Source organism: Hyperoodon ampullatus (assembly GCF_949752795.1).
Source record: "Hyperoodon ampullatus genome assembly, chromosome: 1".
NCBI classification, from domain to species: Eukaryota; Metazoa; Chordata; class Mammalia; order Artiodactyla; family Ziphiidae; genus Hyperoodon; species Hyperoodon ampullatus.
This window is the reverse complement of record NC_136914.1, coordinates 93,251,856-93,273,462: the sequence shown is the minus strand read 5'-3', so window position 1 is coordinate 93,273,462 and position 21,607 is coordinate 93,251,856. Positions and strand designations below refer to the sequence as shown.

The 21,607-nt window shown below is 43.2% G+C and overlaps 1 protein-coding gene across 1 annotated transcript in view; it reads right to left on the bottom strand.

The window, feature by feature from the left end:
- PDGFRA (platelet derived growth factor receptor alpha) overlaps positions 1 to 21,607 on the bottom strand; it is a gene marked incomplete at its 3' end in the record, with an annotated part of 43,077 nt that overhangs the window by 14,275 nt on the left and 7,195 nt on the right. Inside the window, exons 2-16 of the mRNA XM_079714782.1 lie at positions 20,345 to 20,405; positions 18,772 to 19,089; positions 14,768 to 15,028; positions 13,397 to 13,527; positions 11,278 to 11,449; positions 10,995 to 11,184; positions 7,760 to 7,875; positions 6,702 to 6,828; positions 5,448 to 5,641; positions 4,577 to 4,671; positions 4,224 to 4,356; positions 2,148 to 2,252; positions 1,653 to 1,763; positions 1,255 to 1,408; positions 205 to 371 (exon numbers count right to left, since the gene is read on the bottom strand). Coding sequence (XP_079570908.1) covers positions 205 to 371; positions 1,255 to 1,408; positions 1,653 to 1,763; positions 2,148 to 2,252; positions 4,224 to 4,356; positions 4,577 to 4,671; positions 5,448 to 5,641; positions 6,702 to 6,828; positions 7,760 to 7,875; positions 10,995 to 11,184; positions 11,278 to 11,449; positions 13,397 to 13,527; positions 14,768 to 15,028; positions 18,772 to 19,089; positions 20,345 to 20,393 — 2,323 coding nt within the window. The 5' untranslated portion in view covers positions 20,394 to 20,405. The remainder of the gene's footprint in view (positions 1 to 204; positions 372 to 1,254; positions 1,409 to 1,652; positions 1,764 to 2,147; positions 2,253 to 4,223; positions 4,357 to 4,576; positions 4,672 to 5,447; positions 5,642 to 6,701; positions 6,829 to 7,759; positions 7,876 to 10,994; positions 11,185 to 11,277; positions 11,450 to 13,396; positions 13,528 to 14,767; positions 15,029 to 18,771; positions 19,090 to 20,344; positions 20,406 to 21,607) is intronic.

Genomic DNA, 21,607 nt, shown 5'->3' with positions numbered 1-21,607 from the left:
TTTATTCTTTTTCTTTTTTCAATTCACAGGCCACAGACCTTCAAAAACATGTCATAGACTTAGTTGTGCAGATCTGCAGTTAGGAACCATGTGGCCTGGCGGTCCTACTTACCAGGCCTGCTCACCATCTTCTGAGTATTTTAGGTATCATATTAAACCACTGGAAGATCACAACACCCAAAGCATAAGAAAAGACACCTTTACCTAACATGGATTTCTTCTTATATGAGGCTGGGCGATCATACAGCGCTCTCTGGATGTCTGAGTACTTAGAAACCTCTTTCCTTTCCAGCATGGGGACATACTGTGTAGTGTCAGCTTGCTTCATGTCCATGTAGTCACCGTTATTTTCAAAAGATAAAATAACGTAACTGTAAAAACGGGAAAAGAAACCTTAACCAGGGTGTCCTCTGGAGTGATCGCCTGACATTCAGTAGATGACAACTAGGTACCCACCACATGCGAGGCAGTGGTGGCCATGGGGGCAGCACGGGGAACAAAAGCACAACCACCCATACCCTTCATGAGGGTGGTCTAGTCGGGGAGATGAGCATCAATCAATGATCACACAAACACATGGACCATCTCAAATCAGCTGTGTCTGTCTTTATTCTGTTTTTCAGTTCACGGGCCACAAACCTGCACCACGTGACCAAGTGGCTTGGGCAGACAAATCCTGCTACTCAATAAATTTAGCACCAACTTGGTGTCCATTGAGTAAATTAATATGAAGTGAACTCACGTCCTTTCTGATCTTACAGAACTTTGTATCTACAGAGATCTTTTTAGCCACTTTAGACTTCTACAGTGGGGATCGTCACTTCATTGGCTTGACTAATAGGCAAGGTTCAGCAAGGACCAGTACCTCAAACTTAGAAATCCTCAGATAGTTTCTCATAAGATATGAGTACTGGGGCATCCCTGGCCAGAGATGCATTTAGAGGTCTTAAGTAGAACACACATAAACAGCAAACTGGTTCCCAGAACTATTCCAACTCTCACTCTCATTCAAACCTATCATTCAAACCTATCAGCAAACCTATCCCCAACATGATATCCTGGTTCAAAACACCTGCAGACATCATGTATCTCTCAGCACCATGTTACAGGATGATGGAGCAGGGTAGTTGACTCTAAGTCTTGCTACCTCCTGGCACTGAATCTGCAGACATGGCCTTTATCAGGACATGGGTTCTCTCCACTGGTGAAGCTCATAAGACAATGATTCACAACAGCGTCTCTCTTTGCACCTACCTTCGTGTGCTTTCGTCAGCAGGGTTCAATCCAAAAATGTCCAGCTCTTTCTTTGGCTTCTCTGGGTGGCGGCTCAAGAAGCTGTCCCTATTCTTATGCAAATAGTTGACCAAATCCCCATAGAAGCAGTACTCAGTGATGATGTAAATGGGGCCTGTGGGGTCCAAAACCAGTTGGAGATGAGCAAGAAAATGAAGAAAAGAAGAGCCATGAATTACTGTGTCTACACTGGTAAGAGATGCTGCTCAAGAAGAGTGAGCTTCCCTCAATAGAATCCAGTCAACAACTCCATTCAAGGGACTTATATTTGCTGGCATGTTTGGGAATTTAAAAGCCTAGACAGTCTTCACAACCATAGTGTTCTATGAAAATCCTTACTCCCAGGTGAGCAAGCCTACCTGACTTGGTGCAGGCTCCCAGCAAGTTCACAATGTTTAAATGCGGCCCCAGGTGGGTCATTATCTTCAGTTCAGACATGAGAGCTTGTTTTTCACTGGATCTGGCTGTGGCTATTGAAGAAATAAATCACATATCAGTCAACTAAACTATTTACTACCCAGAAAAAGCCAAAAACATGGCTAATCCTATGATTGGACATCATTTTATTTAACAACAGTCTAAAAGAGAAACAGTGACTCAGTCTAGATGCTAATAACTAATCCCTAGTCTTCAGGGTAAAAAGAAGCCACTAAAAATAACTCTTGATTTTCCAACATATAGGCAACAAGAACAATCTAAATAAAACTAACTGACAAAAGAGTCTAAATATGCATAAAACCTAGAGTCAAAAGAACCAAGATCTAGTCCTAAATTTGGCATTTACTGGCTGTGTGATTTTGAGCAATTTACTTAATATCTCCATGTTCAAAAAATCCCCAGAAAGGGGCACTTACGTTTTAGCATCTTCACTGCTACTTTCATGACAGGTTGGGACCGACTTAATCCATAGGCAGTTCCTTCAACCACTTTCCCAAATGCACCAGAGCCCAGGATACGACCTGTGGGCAACCAGCACCATCAACACATGCAGAATCAGGCATCTCATCAGCTTCATTTACCGCGGCCAGCGCTCATGGGTACACAGCTGGGTGGTGTTTCTCCCATATGGAGGAAGCATAATGATTCCTCCAAGTCATCATGTCAAAACCAGAATTGAGCCCACAGGGAAGGAAATTAGTATTAACTGCTTTTGTCAAATAACATTTGCAAGGGAAAGGAAAAAGGCGGGAAGAAGGAGGGTGTATCCCTCCCTGGTGTGAGCACTCTGTCTACCAGCTGGAGAACCGGGCCAAATCGTGGGCTCTGTGGCACTTGCTTTCTGTGGCTCTGGCCCAAACCTCCTGGTTCTCTACCCTTCTGTTTTCCACACACAAACAGAGGCATCTTTTGCATCAATAAGCCTTTATCCACTGGAAATACTTCAGTATTCAAGACATCACGGATTCTAAGCAGTGATGAAGACAACTTCGGGCTGGCTCCCTTGCTGCCTGTTTCTTAGGAAGACTAGGAAGGGCAAAGGCTAAACATGCCCTAGGAGCACAACACTTTGCCACACGCTGGGAGATACAAAATGAAATGGAAGCTCTGGTCCCCACTCTTAAAAGAGCTCACAGTCTAAAACAGATGCTTCTGCCAAGCCAGGGAAAGACTCGGCTCATAAAAGGGCACTAACAGCCAACACTGCCTGTGACTGCATGTCTGCATGGCTGGAAACTGTTCCTGGAAAGGTACTGCTTCCCTAGCAACTTGACAATACACAGAAGCAGAGAGACACAGGAATGCCTCTTGGTACGTTAGGGATGTTGCCCCTTTTCTCCACATTTTATTACTTTTTAACTTCCCTAAGCTCCTCATCCCTTTTTGTAAAACAAGGGAGAAAATATAATAAAGAAAGCTTAGTTCTCAGGTATACGTATGTGAATAGGGTGTCTTGTTGGATTTCAGTTTAAGTAACTCTGTAAGAAGACCTAACTTGGCTGTATTTTGGAATGAGACAAGTGGATAATTTTAAAATGCCTTTGGCATCCTCTGAAGTACATACTGTTAGAATAGTCATGATGACATAACCTCTAGCTCTAACTTTCATTTGTCTTTGTCCTGTTTTCATTCATTCAGAATGTGATTTTAAAAAAACAAAAAAGGGCCTCCCTGGTGGCGCAGTGGTTGAGAGTCCGCCTGCCGATGCAGGGGACGTGGGTTCGTGCCCCGGTCTGGGAGGATCCCACGTGCTGCGGAGCGGCTGGGCCCGTGAGCCATGGCCGCTGGGCCTGCGCGTCCGGAGCTTGTGCTCCGCAACGGGAGAGGCCACGACAGTGAGAGGCCCGTGTACCGCAAAATAAATAAATAAATAAATAAATAAATAAATAAATAAATAAATAAATAAATAAAAATAAATAAATAAATAAAAAAACAAAAAAAATCCCTTGGACTAAAGCTTCATGTTCTGGGTCTCAGCCCAAGATTGAAATATTTGAAAAGTTTGTGATAAGCTGGCTTGATGCTTTTTTCATGTTTGTTTTAAAAGGAACCTATATTTTTATATTCTATATTTTAAAGAAGTATCTAATAATCCTCAGAATGTACTGAGTCAAAATATATTTTCCGATTGTCCTCATTCATTTCTCATCTGTTCCTTTTTAGTTGTAGAAATTCGTCTCATTTTCAATTGGTGTCATTTCCAAAGCAAAGCCACTTTGATGGGTATCTTTGGCAGGCCTCCTCATATTCTCTTCTCCCTTTGTAAAATTTTCTTTAACTGTAATTTGCTAGGGAAGGAGGTAAAAACAAATCATTGCTGTGATACAATGAACTCATTTTCAAGAGAGAAAAATATTTCTGAAAGCCAATTTCTAATGCTTAGCTTTTACTAAACACAAGCTCAGATCCTTTATTCCTCCACAGGCCTGTAAAGAGTAAAGTTGCGTACAAATCAAAGGGAGTCTTGGGATATCACCCCAGTAGGAGCTTACCAAGCACTAGTCCATCTCTTGGAAACTCCCATCTCGAGTCATAAGGCAGTTGCATCGGGTCCACATAAATATATTCATGTCCATCGGGGCTGATTGATTCAATGACCCTCCAACGAATTTCATACCTTGGTTTCTATAAATGACCAGGACAGGTAACTGGTGAATTACCAACGTCCAAATGTACCAAAGCTTAACCGCAGCAGCAAAATGACTGGACACAGTAGGATTCAACAACGTTCACTCATCATGTTGTTACTGAGCTCCCTCTTTGTGCCAAGCCCTGAACTAGGTTGCTCTTCTTCTTGTTCTTATTGGTTTCAAATATTTTTAGTTCTTTTAAAAAAAATATCTACCTGTTTCCAAATGACAACCAGGACAATGAGTGAGATGATCACAATCACCAACAACACCAGGACTGCGGCCGCCACCGTGAGTTCAGAACGCAGAGCTAGAGGACGAGAGAGAGAGAGAGAGAGAGGCACGGTGGAGAATTTGCACAAACATGCGGGAGGGCAGGAAGGCAGGGTGGATGTTTCTGGGCCAGAAATCTTTCACTACTGGTGGAGAAGCAAAAGAGCTGCCAGGCTTACTTGGGGGATGGGCAAGACCATCTCTCAGTTATCTACATGCATGAAACTACTCCAGCTCTTCCCTTAGAAGGGAAAGGGACAAAATTCAGTTGGGAACAAAATACTTTCCCCAAAGGTCCTCCAACATTAACCTTCTGGACAAAATATGAATTGGAATATAAATATTAATAAGTGAGATTGAGAGCTACCATTAGTAGTGTAAGTTTAGAACATAAGTTCAGAAAATCAAGTTCAGTTATTTTGAAAGGTTGCAGTTTACTTATATTGCTTTTGGCTTCATGGATTTTTGTTTTAAGAATTCAACCTGTCTCAACTGTTATGAAGAGCAACAAGGCGGAAGATCCTTCTTCCCCATCCTCCATCCCCAAACGCTCAGACCAAAGAGACTGGGTAGCTCTACGGTTAGACAAGCAAAATGCCGAGGGGCCTCTGCACAACGCGGTTTGGGATTTGAATCTGAAAGAAAGGGCTCCCACAGAGCTGCCCAGAGAAGGCCCGTTAAGAGCATCCGGAGCTGAATTTCCACCGAGGGACCTTCATTCCTACAGGACCCCATCTGGGAGTCAAAGTTCCGCTTGAGAGAGGAAGGGCTCAGCTGCTGACTTAGCGTTGTCCTGACCCACGAGCTACTCACTTGGAGCCACCAACTTCAGCTCTCGGCTCTCCACCCCGAGGAGATTCTTAGCCAGGCATCGTACTGCAATGGTCTCCTCCACTTTGGCGAATGTCACTTGGCCCTCCACCATGCTCCTGTCTCGGGGGTGGACCTCCGTGATGATGTTTGAGACATTGTTGGCCAAAATCGTCCATGAAGTTTCGTTATTACATCTGGAGACGGAGAAAAAGGGTATAGGTATAGAGCCAATTACGGGGAGTCATGGGGGTGGGTGGAGCAGTGAGCATCATCTAAGATGGCAAGCAGCCCTGACTTTGTCTGCATTTGGGGGGCTACAGGTCGATTTTCTTATTTTATGTGCAGATTAACATTCAACACCTTGTTCTGCAAGAGAGAATAAGCTACATGTGGGTATTTAAAAGTTAACTGGTTGTGAAGACAAGGCAGAGATAAACAAGTTCAATCCAACAGAACTACCCATCCCAAGCCTTGAACCCATGAGCAACCTGGACTTCAAGAATGTTTAACTATCCCAACGTCCCACCCCTCCGAAAAGGCCTGCTGCCCTCCCTGCCCTCCACCCACACTGTGAGGACTCCCTCAGGTGTCACTAGGGTTAGACCTCGATTCCAGCTCCAGTCTGGATCCAAGTCTGCTGCCTTGTGGCCTGCGGGGGGCATAGGTCTAGGAGTCTCCGTCTCCAGGAGAAGCAATGAGGCTTCTGAGCACAGCAGTCACTACAGGTGGGAGTGCAAATGTGCTGCTCACGTGCCCACCGGAGAAGGGTGAGGGATGGGGGCTGAAGGAGGGACGGGTACCTTAACTCCCGCCACAGAGCAAGTAGTGAGAAGTCACCTGGGCAGTACCTTCATTTATCTTCACATGCCAGTCTAGCCACCAAATAACATTCACCACAGATGAAATGTGAGGTGAAACTGTGGGCCAGGGTAGTAAAAATCCTCTTACAGCAGTTCTTTAGATTCATGCACTTTTCAGATTAGAGACCCTTTGAGAATCTGCTGAAAGCTGTCGACCTTCTTACAGCTACTCAAGAACACAGAAGTGCACCTGCGTGCATGCGCACCTGCATGCACACACACACGAGGTCCATGTTCGGAACCCTATCTTGTAGTTTATGAGACTTAGGCCAAATAAGAATCACAAACACAAAAAAAAAGGTCCAGCAAAAGAAGTAAAATGCACTTGAGGTCCTTTGTCCCAAGGACGAAACATTCTGACCACAAATGGGAAAGGAATGTGTGATTTCCATACTTCTTAATATCCTTGCAAATCATCCACTCAATATCAGGAAGAGGGGTTCCTTCAGCTGTGCATCTCACTGTCTGGCCCCCATTAGAGCCATGGTGGTCGTCGACCAAGTCCAGAATGGATGACGGAACTGCAAGAGGTGAAAAGAAATCAGAATTGAATGGTTCGTGTCCCAGAACTTCTGGGAATTACGAAGTGGAATTCCAAGAGTTCAGAACTTGTCCGCGTGACATTCAAACCTACAAATCAAGCAGCCACTGAGTCATGTGCACAGTAACACTCCAGTTTGGACAGACCCACTTGGGTAAGAGCATGGTCACATTTTCAGTGATTTGGCATATGTTCCCCGTGGTGTTTTAAATCCTCAGTGAAGAAAGCAAAAAGCCCCTGTGGTTATTTGGCTTGAAAGGCAAGAAGGCTCTTAAAATTATATTATAGCTTGGGAATCATCTAATGGATTCATCTAAATGGTATAATCTAAAGCAGCGTTTACCAAAGTGCATCTATGGGATATTATTAGGTTTTAAAGATTTTTTTTAACCTGGGATCAAATAATTTAGAAATATGCTGATACTTTATCATAGATTGACTGTGAGGGTCAAATGAGCCCACGTAAGACAGTATGTGGCCCAAGGTAGGTGAGTAGGTTCTGAACCAGAATATAAAGACTTGGGTACTCCTTTCTGGGAAGGGCCACTGTACGAGGTCTACAAGGAAAGCAAAGCAAAAAGGCCAAACACTCTGGAACAATCTAAGGTCATCCAGACCAAAAAGCATCATGTCACTCTTTCCAGACCACATTGAGAAGCAGATGGTAAGGAAGCTAGTGGAGCCTAGGAATTCCCAAAGTATTCCAGACTAGCCTGGAACCTCCCACAATTATGTGGATTTATAAGTCCAACAAAGCGATCCCTGACATGTGACATCTACAGTCCCTGCTTCTCCCCTAAAAGGGCTGCTTTTCCCTCCATGACCTGGGGGAAAAGTGCCAGGCTCTCCTCGGGAGACTCTCAGTCATGCATCCACTGAGCTGGCATTATCTTTATACGGCCCTTACATACCTTGAGTTAAGAGTTCAAAAGTATAGCTCTTCACATCGTCTTCATTTTGAACTACAATAGTATAATGGCCGCTGTCTTCTTCCTTAGCTCGGATCAGCTTTAATTTGCTTCGATACCTTAAAAGAAAAGGACTTTGTTTCAGCAAGTTGTAGCCAAATAAATTCTAATCATTAAGTAATAACCATATTCAATGGGAATTTTGTTTTTTGTAAAAAAGTAAAAACATCTTTTTTTCTTGTCCATATCATTGCTTTTCTGGGATTTTTGATACACTTTCTACGCACTGAAGGTCTGAGTCATAGACACTTAATTCTTAAACATAAGACGGGACAACCTGAGATGAGCAATGGCTTATGATGTGGCTACAAGAGCAGTCAGCTCTGCTAAGGCCAGGCTTCTAAATGGGAATAAACCCACCAACTTTCCTTTTTATTTTTTAACCCTTGATTTTTACCTTCTAAAAAAATACTTGCTTCCCCTAAATATTCATCATTTGAGTGATTAGCCAAACAATGGAACATCCTTGGAAGAAAGAATGAGGACACTGTCTCTGTATCGATAGGAAGAGGTCACTAGGGTATAAAATTCCTGCTTGCTTTTATTTGCTTTAAGAAACTCTGGGAGGTTTCATAAGAACCTAACAAAACTAACAAAAGTATTCCCCTGGGGGTGGAGAGGAGGGGGTACGGAGGAACACGAGGACAGGAGTGGAATAAGGTTTCTTACAATGCACTGTCTTTAGGCTTGAATGATTTTAAAGCACAGGATTCATCTTAAAAAATAAATAAATTAGAGAAACATAGTCCTTCATACTTCATTAATGGGAAGTTTCTCCAAAAGGTTTCTTACACGTATGATAAATGACATTTGGCCATGAGTGTGTGTGTGCGTGCATGTGTGTGTGAGTGCATCTATAAAGTAATGGCCCATTTGACTGTCAATAACAAAACAGCACAGTGTGATAGGCTTCCTTGGTGGCGCCATGGTTAAGAATCTGCCTGCCAAGGCGGGGGACATGGGTTCGAGCCCTGGTCTGGGAAGATCCCACATGCCACAGAGCAACTAAGCCTGTGCGACGCAACTACTAAGCCTGCGCTCTAGAGCCCACGAGCCACAACTACTGAGCCCTCGTGCCTAGAGCCCGTGCTCCGCAACGAACAGTAGCCCCCGCTCGCCACAACTAGAGAAAGCCCGTGCACAGCAACAAAGACCTAGCACAGCCAAAAATAAAAATAATAAACAAATTTATAATTTAAAAAAAACCATACAGTGTGGAACTGTGAGTGAAAGGAAGGTGGAGTGAGAGGAAGAGCACGGTCATGAAGGGAGGAGACCTGGGGCATGACTGAACCTGTCCATGCCTCAGGATCCTTATGTGTAGCATTGGAAAGCTGTATGCAAATGTCATTTTGAGAATTAATTACATGAAATAATCTATAGGAAAGCATTTCAGAGGCTCCAAAATACCCTGCTAATGTAGAGTCCTCTAGCCCAAGATGCCAGGTGCTGGGACCTGTGCAGAGCATGCTGGGCTGGCTTTCCCTCTGCCACACCACACTGGACACACTCTGGAATGGACTTCCTTAGAGTCCCCTTAGCACCCCTGGCTGCCAATGACCAGACAGTCTTTTGTCGTTCATTTTCTGCACTTGTTCAGCCAAGGAAGCTGGTGGATCCACTAGTTTGTTGTTTGTGTTTTTTGGCTCTGTTGGGTCTCCATTGCTATGCGTGGGCTTTCTCTAGTTGCGGTGAGCGGGGGCTACTCTTCGTTGCAGTGCACAGGCTTCTCATTGTGGTGGCTTCTCTTGTTGCACAGCACAGGCTCTAGGCACACGGGTTCAGTAGTTGTGGCTTGCGGGCTCTAGAACGCAGGCTCAGTAGTTGTGGCACACGGGCTTAGTTGCTCCACAGCATGTGGGATCTTCCCAGACCAGGGCTTGAACCTGTATCCCTGCATTGGCAGGCGGATTCTTAACCACTGTGCCACCAGGGAAGCCCGGATCCACTAGTTTTAAGTAAGCCAGACACCACTCCATCATATGCATCCTATGTTCCCTTGCCCATCATGGGGATCAGATGTGCTGGAGGAACTCTCGAAGCACCTGAACAGGCCGCTCTCCTGGACCACTCAGCTGACGACCACTGTCTGACCGTCGCTATTGACTGTAGCTTGCAGACAGCGCTCAGATGGGTGTCTCAAGTGTTGGCTGTGCCAGGATCACCCTATTCCTCTCTGGCCTCACAGCCTAGTGGAAAGTTGGGCACTGCCCACCTCTTTGTGCACCTCCATTTCGTGTCATCAGAAAGCCTTCCAGATTCAGTATCCCACTTCTTTTTCCATCACTGTTCCACAGAGGTTTCCACGTCCATTTTCCCAGATTTCGCTTCTCAATTACACATGGAATTTAGTTCAGAAAGAAGAAAGCAAATCCTGAGGTTAAGCAAACTGATGAGAGAGGGGTTCTGTCTCTCTTCTTCCCTGAAGGCTTGAAATAGAGGACTGTGTCTCCCTGGGATGGTTTCTGACAAAGGTGTAGGGCTGGATTAGCTGAGCCCTTCAAGAGGTACCTTCTACTCCTAAATTCTAATCAGAGCTTAAAACTGCAAGAGACCTCAAAATATCATCTGGTCCAGTTCCTTGCCTTGAAGGACACAAGGTATTATTAACCCTACATTATAGATGGGAAAACTGAGGCTGAAGGGTGACTTACCCAAAACTCCACCACTGGTTAAGAGATGACAGCAGTCTCCCGACTCCTCAGAGGGCAGGGATCCAAACTATTCACTGTATGTCTTCTCCTAACCACATTTAACCAGACACTACTCTTATTTCCCATGGAGGCCTCACTGGGGCAAATGTGTTTCAAATTAAGCCAGCAATGTTTTGTTTCATGTAGGTTTATGCGCTAATTGCCCTGGAACTGTAATCACCAAACAAGTGGGTCCAATTTTACTTTCTTTCCTCCATCCCTTGCTGAATCCAGGAACGTATCTTTCATTGGGAGCAGAGATTTTCAGTTCTTCTTTTTCTCGTTTGATCATAAACTTACCAACATACTATTACTGCATTGCAATGTTATCTGGAAAGGTACTTGATTTTCACTATCTCCTATTTCTGACTGCTAAATTTTCTATATGGACTCTCGGTTTGGGTTGTAAGACACGCACAAACCTCAGTCTATCTAGGAATACACGATAAAAAGAAAAGGCATACTCAGGAAGGGTGTTTCTTTACCTTATTTCCTGAATCTTTTCTATGTCAGTGGTGATCTCCGTGAGATTCTCAATCAGAGTCAGGTTGTCCTTCAGCCAGGCTATCCTGGGAGGGGGGTAGGCCTGCACGTCCACCACAAAATGTTTGACTTCATGCAGGTTGACAGCTTCCAACGGGCTGAAGTTGGGTTTGATTTCAATAAACCCTTTCTCTGTACAGGGAAAAGTTTCCGTTAAACAATGATTACTGCCTAGTGGATCCCCAAGCAGCACAGCCGATGGACATCTTAGAAAGCAGAATGTACCATGCACAGAGATGGTGACTTTCTTCATTTCTTTGACCTCCTTGGTGGCCTGGCGGGCAGCACATTCGTAATCTCCACTATCTTTCACCGTGGCCTCAGGGACCATCAGAGTGTACACCAATTTGATGGACGGGACCTTGGTTTCTTCCAGCATTGTGATGCCTTTGCCTTTCTACAGAAAAAGGGGAGGGAAACCGACTTTAACAAGCTAGCTCCTAAGAGTGAAGCCTCACGTAAGCTATGGACTCTAGGAGATAATGATGCACCGATAGGGGTTTGCGGATTGTAACAAGTATACCGCCCTGTGGGGATGTTATGGGGGAGGCTGCTCTTGTGTGAGCCCAGGAGCTATGCAAGAAATCTCGGTACTTTCCCCTCAATTTTGCTGTGAACTTAAAACTGCCCTAAAAAATAACGTCTTATTGAAAAAAAGGTTTTTTTCAAGCTCACTCCTTTGAAAATTCTTTTTTAAAAAGATATTTAATGACATAGGAAGGTGTCTGTGCTGTACTGCCACAGGAAAAATACATAACAAAGTACTATTTAAAGTATAGTAGCTATTAACTATTACATTTATAAAGTATTTAAAGGATTTATCTCCCTAAAATTATAATGGGGGTGTTCTGGGAATTGACTTTTCCTCTGTTTCTCTAAATTTTATGAAGTTACAACAATAAGCCTACATTATTTTTAATATCAAACAAAACTATGATTCATAAACCAATACTTTGATTATATATTTGGGGCCAAACAGCACATAGTTTGGTCTCAAGGGGAAAAAAAAATTTATCTCCAATAAATGAAATGTTTCTGTTTTAAGGATTAAAGGCAATCAGGTATGAACAGAAAAATCAGATAGCTTTACATTTCAGCGAAGATATATATATATATATATATATATGTCTATGAATGTCTCTTCAATACATGAGGTTTATAAGGCAACATGTGAAAATGTCCAACTTCCAATCAGATGCCCTGGAGAGAAAGGAAAAGGGCAGCAAAAGCATGGGGGAGAGAAATGGATAAAAGAAGAGACACTATAAAATGCCACAAAAAGAGCAAGGAGCCGAAATTTGCAAACTAGGAGTGAAGGGAAAAAAAAGCATATATATACATATATATTTTCTGTTCTCCATGAGGGCCCTGCATTAAACACTGTTAATTGTTTCTGCGTGGGACCATCATAGCCTTTCACAATGGTTCATATACACTTACCACAATGCATTAGAATGAATGAGACCCGGGATTAACATATAAGCACCGCTATATATAAAACAGGAAAACAACAAGGACCTACTGTATAGCACAAGGAACTATACTCAATATCTTATAATAACCTATAATGGAAAAGAATCTGGAAAAGAATGTATGTATGTATAACTGAATCTGTTTACTGTACACGAAACTAACACCACACCGTAAATTAACTATACTTCAATTAAAAAAAAAACAAACCAGAATGAATGAGACCCTATGTGTAAATCCCCAGGGATCAGAGATAGCACGGTGGCTCCCCTTCCCTGCTTCCATCTCCATTCCTCCCTCCTTCTCCCTCTTTCTGTACACGGGCCAGCTTTTAACAGAGTGCTTGGGATTTGGCAAACATCATTAAATCTTTGTTCAATGACTCAAGTTATGCCTGTTCACTGAAGAAAACCATGCAAAGAAAGACCAGGCAGGCAGGAGGCAGAAGTATCACGGGTGTCCACAAAGCAGAAATAGAAGGGGGCAGGCAATCAACATTATCAAATGCCTCAAAACCCAAAGGCATGAGAGCCAAGAAAAGGAGAATTCCTGACTCTCTCAGGAATCAGCAAATTTTAAAATCCATTCGTTTTTTAATTTTTTTGGTTGTTATCTTGTAGCCATAGAACCTTCCGGTTTCTTTCATACTTATGAGAAAAAGGGCTCAGTGTGAAATATCTATGCATTCTGTCGAGCTGTCATCATCTCAGACTCTCCCATTGCTCCAAGAGCCATGAAGCCATCTGGTCAGTGAGCAGCTTAGAGATGGGAAGCTGAGATCTAGAGGAGGTCAATGTCGTGCCCCATCAGCAATGGGTCTTTGGACCCCTCCTGTACTCCATTCCATGCCACCAGGGGCCGTGAGGGTACCTACCACTTGTCCAGGGTAAGTCCACTGAAGGTCCACAACCTCATTGTTAAAGACGGCGCAGGTGACCACAATGGATTCCCCTGCCTTATATACAGTTTTAAGAGCTTCCATTTCCAGATCAAGTTCTGATGTTGCTATTTTAAAAAAGAACAAACACAAGGACCTAAATATCCACAGTGTAGTTAGGATCTTATAAGGTTTGGGCTTTTTTAAGATGACCCTGAAAAATAATTTGCAAACCACCTTGATCAAGACAAAATATTGAAGATCTCAGAAGCCTTGATTTGTGTTGACATACATAATTTGGCACAAAATAAGACACACACACACACACACACACGCACACACGCAGAACAATAACAATAGTAAAAATAAACTCCAATTAAACATAAGACCACATTTGAATCCACATGCATTTGGGTTAATTTGGGTTAATTATGACTGCAGCAGCCTTTACTGATGGATCTACTCAGCCTTTACTGACCTGCACTCCCCTATAGGCACTAGTTCCCACCCCATCGCTTATTCTCCTCTTCCCTCCCACTCCGCTCCCCAGGTATTCTCAGCACTTCGAGAATCTAGCACAGAGCTGGGCATAAAATAAGCCCTTCACAAAAGTTAAATGGCACAATCTTGCTAATGCCACTCCTACATGTAAGTGTTCGATAAATCTGTTGCCCCAAGCATGGTTTATACTTTCCCATTTGCATTAACCGCTCGCATCAAAGGGATGAAGTCGACAACCACCAGCTTTTCTCAAAATCAAAATCACTTTTCTTAAGTTACTAAAATTAACCTAGGGGTCCAACCCTCACAGGTGTGTGTTTGTTGTTAGGGCCTTTGTAGTCAGGAATGTGACTAAACAGTAAGAGGCTTATGCAAGAAAAGAATTCCTTAGAGTATTTTGAAGTCAACTGATGAAATACAAAATCTTACAGGGGTAGGAAAGCTTTTGCCTTTGGTATTGCTAAGCTTCGTACTGTTACAGCCACAGAACTCAGCTTAACATTGTACGGTGAAGGTGGGATCCTAAGTTCCCATATCAGAATTTGGGGTCTCCCATCACCAGGGACTAAGATCAAAAAAAAAAAAAAACCTACATGCATCTGACTGTTTTGCCTGTAACTCTTATTTTAAGAAGGAGGGAGGGCTTCCCTGGTGGCGCAGTGGTTGAGGGTCCGCCTGCCGATGCAGGGGACACGGGTTCATGCCCCGGTCCGGGAAGATCCCACATGCTGCGGAGCGGCTAGGCCTGTGAGCCATGGCCGCTGAGCCTGCGCATGCGGAGCCCGTGCTCCGCAACGGGAGAGGCCACAACAGTGAGAGGCCCGCGTACAGGAAAAAAAAGGAGAAGGAGGGAGAGGGCACAAGTACCTTTTAAAGCATAAACATTGAATGGGATGGTCTGGAACTTTTTCCCCCTGACGGTGGCCTCGCAGATATAGGGTCCGACAGTGAAGGTTCCATTAAAGCCTTGTCTGCTGTCATAGGAGGCGTGCACCACCCCGTCACTGCTGAGTAAGATCACTGGTGTCTCAGGATCAGTCGTTCGACAAGGGATGATGGCAGAATCATCGTCCTCCACGATGACCAAGTAATCTGTCATTCCTAGAGGTACGAAGGCTACATCTGGGTCTGAGGTTTGAAAAAGAAAGAAAAACATGTTAGGGATTAATTTCATCTTTACACATATACGCAGAAAAATTATTCCTTTGCCATTAATCAAATTCAAAGGTATGAATTTTACCTTCACACATATATATAGAAGTGTCACCCCACTGACATTAATCATCATAAAAGCTAGAAGGTTCATACTTTTTAAAGTATGAACAATACCAAATTGCCTATACCCTCATAAAAAATACTGACGATAAATATACATATTAGTCAGGAACTGAGGTAAAAATTTAAACAACTACTAAAAACAATAAAAAATGGGCAACAAAATAATCAGGTCTGTTCAAAACATGAGAAAATACTTGTAATTTTTAAATTATGCAATGCTTTTGACAATGCTTATGGCCTATAGTCAGTATTATTGAAAAGTAGTACAGAAACCTACCTATCAAAAAAAAATGACTCTCAAATAATAAATAAAATGTATAATCCCATAGCTTGAGAATTTCCTTTTCAAAAGAAAAGCAGATACTTAAGCTACTATAGTAAGAAGTACTGAGAGTCTCAAGCATCAGTTTCACAAAGGATGTGCAACTCTTCATAACTGCAAACAAGATCTCTGACAATGCAGGGCCTAGCCAGATGATGTTTGTGCTAGGGCAAGGGAGGAACAAGAAGAACCTTTGGACTGGGAGTTCCCTGGCGGTCCAGTGGTTAGAACTCCGCACTCTCACTGCCAAGGGCCCAGGGTTCGATCCCTGGTCGGGAAACTAAAATCCCGCAAGCTGCACAGCGCAGCCAAAAAAAAAAAAGAGGGGGCTTCCCTGGTGGCACAGTGGTTGAGAGTCCGCCTGCTGATGCAGGGGACACGGGTTCGTGCCCCAGTCCGGGAAGATCCCACATGCCGCGGAGCGGCTAGGCCCGTGAGCTATGGCCACTGAGCCTGCGCGTCTGGAGCCTGTGCTCCGCAACGGGAGAGGCCGCAACAGTGAGAGGCCCGCGTATCACAATAAATAAATAAATAAATAAATAAATAAATTAAAATAAATAAATAAATAAATAAATAAAATAAAAATTAAATTAAATTTAAAAATTATATTTAAAAAATAAAATTAAATTTGATTGCAGACTCTTTGGGCAATCTTAGGCAGATCAAAACTCCAAGACCCAGGGACCTTTAACAAACCTACCTTCCTACCATTGCCTTCACAACGGGAGAGGAGGGTGGTATTTATGGTGGGAATGACGGGTGACATTCTAAATACCTACCCTTTTTGAAACAATTTTTTTTGATTGCTAGGAAGGAAGGCTGATACAGATAAGATTGTCAGAACAGAAGTGAAGAGGGTCTAGGTCCATGGAGCACCCACAGTTACAGAAGGCAGGAAAAGGAGCCAATTTAAAAAACTTGAAAAGACAGAAAGGTATGAAGACACACTTCTGAAACCCCCTGACTCTACCTCTGCTAAAATGATACAGATGGCAAGAGCTGTAAATGGTTTATATGTTTGTTTATTTGAAACTAAGTACTCTGGCTGTATTCCTCTTTAATTCACCCACCTATATATTAAAATTGCCATGACTTGAATTTGTGTTTAGAGTTCCAAATTCTTGAACTCTGTTAGCAAAGATTCCAGCAAACAAAGCTGCAAGTTAATTTCAGGTTAAAATATCTATTTTAATATAATATCCAGTTTGATATCCATTACACATCAGCCAGAGCTTCCTTTAAAATGCAAGTCTCCCCTACCATCATGTGTTACCTATGCAATGTTTAAATAACATGGTGGTCCTTCTTTTAACAACTGTCCTTGGAAGAAGCCAATATATATAGATACAGATATAGATATAGGTACAGATATAGACATAGATCATTACAAAGGAGTACCCAGGCAATGCTAGGAGGGTGGCAGACCAAATGCATCTCAAGCTCACGGCTAAGGCTAGTTAATTAGGGTGGCTGCTGTGGGAAAGCACCACACCTTCCTCCAGCAACAGGGCATGGCTCTGAAATCCATCACAACCCTAGGCCATGCCCTCCAGAGATGCTTCCAGACAATGACTGTGTGGAACAGGGGTTCCTTAGGCTGGAGGACTCCCCAGCTTTCTTTGCCCAGAGGTCTAGGACTCATCTACCCCACCTTCCTTCCCACTCTCCTTCATTCAGGGTCACGCTTACAATGCAGGCAGACAGCTCTCCCAGCCTCTGCTGGATCCCACCCCATTTTCTCTCATAAGCCTCTCTCCTAGTAAAACCCTTGCATACTTAATCCCACCTTACTCCTATCCTGGCATGTGCTTCTTGGAGGACAAGAGACAACATCACCTGAATTTTTATTTAAAAGAAAAAAATCTGGGCTTCCCTGGTGGCGCAGTGGTTGAGAGTCCGCCTGCCGATGCAGGGGACACGGGTTCGTGGCCCGGTCCGGGAAGATCCCACATGCTGTGGAGCGGCTGGGCCCGTGAGCCATGGCTGCTGAGCCTGTGCGTCCAGAGTCTGTGCTCCACAACGGGAGAGGCCACAACAGTGAGAGGCCCGTGTACCACACACACACACAAAAAAAATCTATTCTAACTCATCAAGAGTAAATACAGGCACACCTCGGTGTATTGCACTTTGCTTTACTGCGCTTTGCAGATGCTGAATTTTTTACAAATTGAAGGTTTGTGGCAACGCTGCATCAAGAAAATCTATCAGTGCCATTTTTTCCAACAGCATTCCCTCAGTCCTTGTCTCTGTGTCACATATTAGTAATTCTTGTTAATATTTCAAACTTTTTCATTGTTATTATCTTTGTTACAGTGATCTGTGACAAGTGATATTTGATGTTACTACTGCAAAAAGATTACAACTCACTGAAGGCTCAGATGATGGTATTTCTAGCAATAAAATATTTTAAACTTATGGTACGTACGTTGTTTTTTTAAGACATAATGCTATTGCACACCTAATAGGCTGCAGTGTTATTCAAACATAACTTTTATATCCACTGGAAAACCAAAAAAAAAATTTGTATGACTCACTTTATTGTGATATTGGCTTTAATGAGGGGTCAGGAGCCAAACCTGTAACATCTCCAAGGTACGCCTGTATATGTTTTACTGAATTTAAGAAATAGCATGGTTATTTGGAAACTATTATAATGACTATGAGCAAGTCCAAGATAAGGCCTACCTAATTACTTTGTGGCCCCAGCACTTAGCAGTGCCTGTCACACAAAGCATACACAGTAAATATTTGTTGAACTTGATCAAACTGAATAGAAATGAGTACATTTCAGACATTCTGCACAATGCCAATAAAAGATGCCACAATGGGGGCTTCCCTGGTGGCGTAGTGGTTGGGAGTCCGCCTGCCGACGCGGGGGACACGGGTTCGTGCCCCGGTCCGGGAGGATCCCACATGCCGCGGAGAGGCTGGGCCCGTGAGCCATGGCCGCTGGGCCTGCACGTCTGGAGCTTGTGCTCCGCGACGGGAGAGGCCACAGCAGTGAGAGGCCTGTGTACCGCAAAAAAAAAAAAAAAAAGATGCCACAATGACAATGATTTTCAAAACTTAATACAGTTCCAAAATATTAACAGTGAATATTTCTAGACGACGGCATGATAAATGATCTTGATTTAAGTTTGTGTGTTTGCCTACAGTTTTCAAATTTTCTCCGATGAAAATTTATGATTTTTATACTTAGAAAAACTCTCATACAATTAACAGGAGAGACGGGATGACGATAAGCTTGGTCCAGGGGACCCAGGCAACTCACCTGGCACATAGATGTAAATGCGTCTGCCCTCGATCTCACTTTCTTCCAACTGCGTGTGGTTGTAATAGCAAGTGTACAGCCCTGTGTGGGCCGCCGAGGCACTGACTACTTCCAGCACCGTCACAAAAAGGCCACTGTTGTTCTCCTCATTTCTGATTTCCACATTGGGGTTCTCTTCTTCAGACATGGGGTACTGCCAGCTCACTTCACTCTCCCCAAAGCATCTCAGAGAAAAGGATGAATTCAGCTGTACAACCCTCTCGTTTTCATTGGGCAGGATGGAGGGTAATGAAAGCTGGCAGAGGATGAGGCTCGGCCCTGTAAAAGGAAACATGCTCTGAATAGGATGCAGTCCAAAAGGACGGTCTCGCCCCGAGCAGCTTCTATGAACAATGACCATTTCTACGCAAAAATCCGTTAGCCTGGATGCCCATGAAAGGCCCCCCATTATAACAGCACCGCATCTGCTGAGAGCAGCAAATGCTCCTAAGGCCTCAATAGTCCCGCTAAGCGCCCCTGGATTCACCCATCCAAACACTCCAATGCATAGAGGACGTATGACTCCAACTCCATATTTTAGACTCTTATGTGTGACCATGAAATATCCCAAGATAGCATAAGTTCAAGCACACATGCGTTCTTTACTGTGGACAGGGAACGCAGACAGTAAAGACACAAGGCAGATTCGTGCTCAAGAAGTACGCATCTTCCGTTCCTCTCTACCCTCTGGCGTGCCTCCTCTCTAATGACTTCCAGAAACCAAAGCAGAAGGATGTGGATTTCAATTCAAAAAGAATAGTCAAGCCCAAGAGCAAAAACTCTTAAGTTCATCTTAGAACCTAAAATGTCAGTCTAGCTTCCTCTGTCTATAAAACTGGTAGAGGAGATATTATGACTTAATTATTATGACTCAATTAATTATTCATTAATGTTCTCTAACCTCCCTCTGAGCCTGGTGTGGGAATCCCAGCCAACTTCAGTATGTGTCCACTATGATTGATCAGCTTTGTTAACAGGGAAATGGTAAGTACACCTGGGTCACTATCCTGCAGATGGGGAATACTGAGTGGACTTCAGAACTCCTAAATCACTGATAATGCTCAGTTCTACCATATCCATCCAGATAAGACCTAAAGAGACTAACAGGCTTAAGTTAACTCCTCAGACTAGAAAAACACTGGTGTCATGGTAAACATCTGCAATTTATAAATATCTGGATGAAAACTAAGAAAGTCCAATAAATATTTCAACAAATGGCCCCAATGGCATCCTCCTGTTGGAAAAGAGTTACTAAGCTTCTCCAACAGTCAAACAGTCTATTAATTCAATTTCAAGGCCAAAGGTGATTCTAAGATTTTGTAGCAATTAAAGCATCTTCCACCTAAGACAGCAGAGAGAACTGAAGGTTTGTGGTCATTCTAGATAATGTCCCCTAGGTTTCTACTTCTCTTTACTCTTTTGGACTGTTTGCAGTATGCACAGTATAGGTCATATACCCGCAGAGCACAGAACTTAGGGAAAAAAAAGATTTCCCCTAGGACAATGAACTCAGATAGGCCTGTGTGATCCATACCTGTGAGGAGACAGCCTAAGACGAGGAGTGCCCAATGGGAAGTCCCCATAGTTCTGGAAAACTGAAAAAGTCGAAAGTCAGACAGAAACAATGTTAGTCAATAAAACAACCCATGAGCCTAGTTCTCTTTGTGCTTTGCACTATGGAAAATTTCTTTTTCTTTTTTTAGTTATTAAATTGCCTTTTTATTTATTTATTTTTAATTTAATTTTATTTATTTTTTTATACAGCACGTTCTTATTAGTCATCAATTTTATGGTAACAGTATCATTTTAGTCAACAACATCCTGGTTTAAGATTCACAGTTAAAACAGTAAGATGCCTAAGAAGCAGAAATCAGATGGCCTTGTGCGGCCCCGAGATCATGACAGGAGCCATCTGAAGCCAAAACCCTTTTTGATTGCCTGCAGCTTTCAAATTCCAAAAAGTCTGACTTTATTGTCTTGGAATATGTCCAAAAGTACAGAAGAACGGTTCCTCTTAAACCATTTAAATTAAGATTGCAAAAAACAAATAAACATGTATTTACTCAACTTCTAAATTTGAGCTGTTTTCACTCAAAATGCGTTGTTATTTGCTTCGTGTTTCGCTAACAGAAAATACTCGGTCACATCCTCGGCAACTTTTGGAAAAGATGCTTAGGCTGCCAACAAATATCTTAATACTTAAGAGCCATTCTGGTATAGACGTTTTACAAGTTGCACTAACCCAATGTCACTTAGAGGATGTCATAGGCAGGCCTGTACCAGGCTCAGGCCTGGGCCCCCAGCCCAAGTTCTCCCAGGACCTGCCACATTCACAGTCAAGCTAAACAAGGCACAGAAAAGCCGAGGGCACAGACATGGAAGGAGGATCAGTAAAGGAAGTGAAAAAGGGAGAGGAAGTGCGAGAGAAAAGCGTGGCTAAATTCTTGTGTTTCAGGGATGCAGTAAACCACAGGATAAAATTCAATGGATGATTCGTTTTCACACAGGTACCTGTACCTGCAAAAGCCAAGTTCTCCACCCTGATTTCCTGCAACAAATTCTAGGGAATGGATGAGAAGTAGAGAGAGAGAGACTGAAACTGAATGTCCCTAAGACAAAACAGGGAAAAGCAGAGGGCAAGAAAGGGGGGATAAGGAAAATTAACAGAGGGAAAAATGAAAAGAAGGACCCATATTGCCCTTCAGTAAAACCACTGAAAAATCCATTCTGGTCCACCCTCTGAAAAGGCCCCTCTCCTTTATCCTTTTCTTTCCATGCACACCCCACAAATTTTATT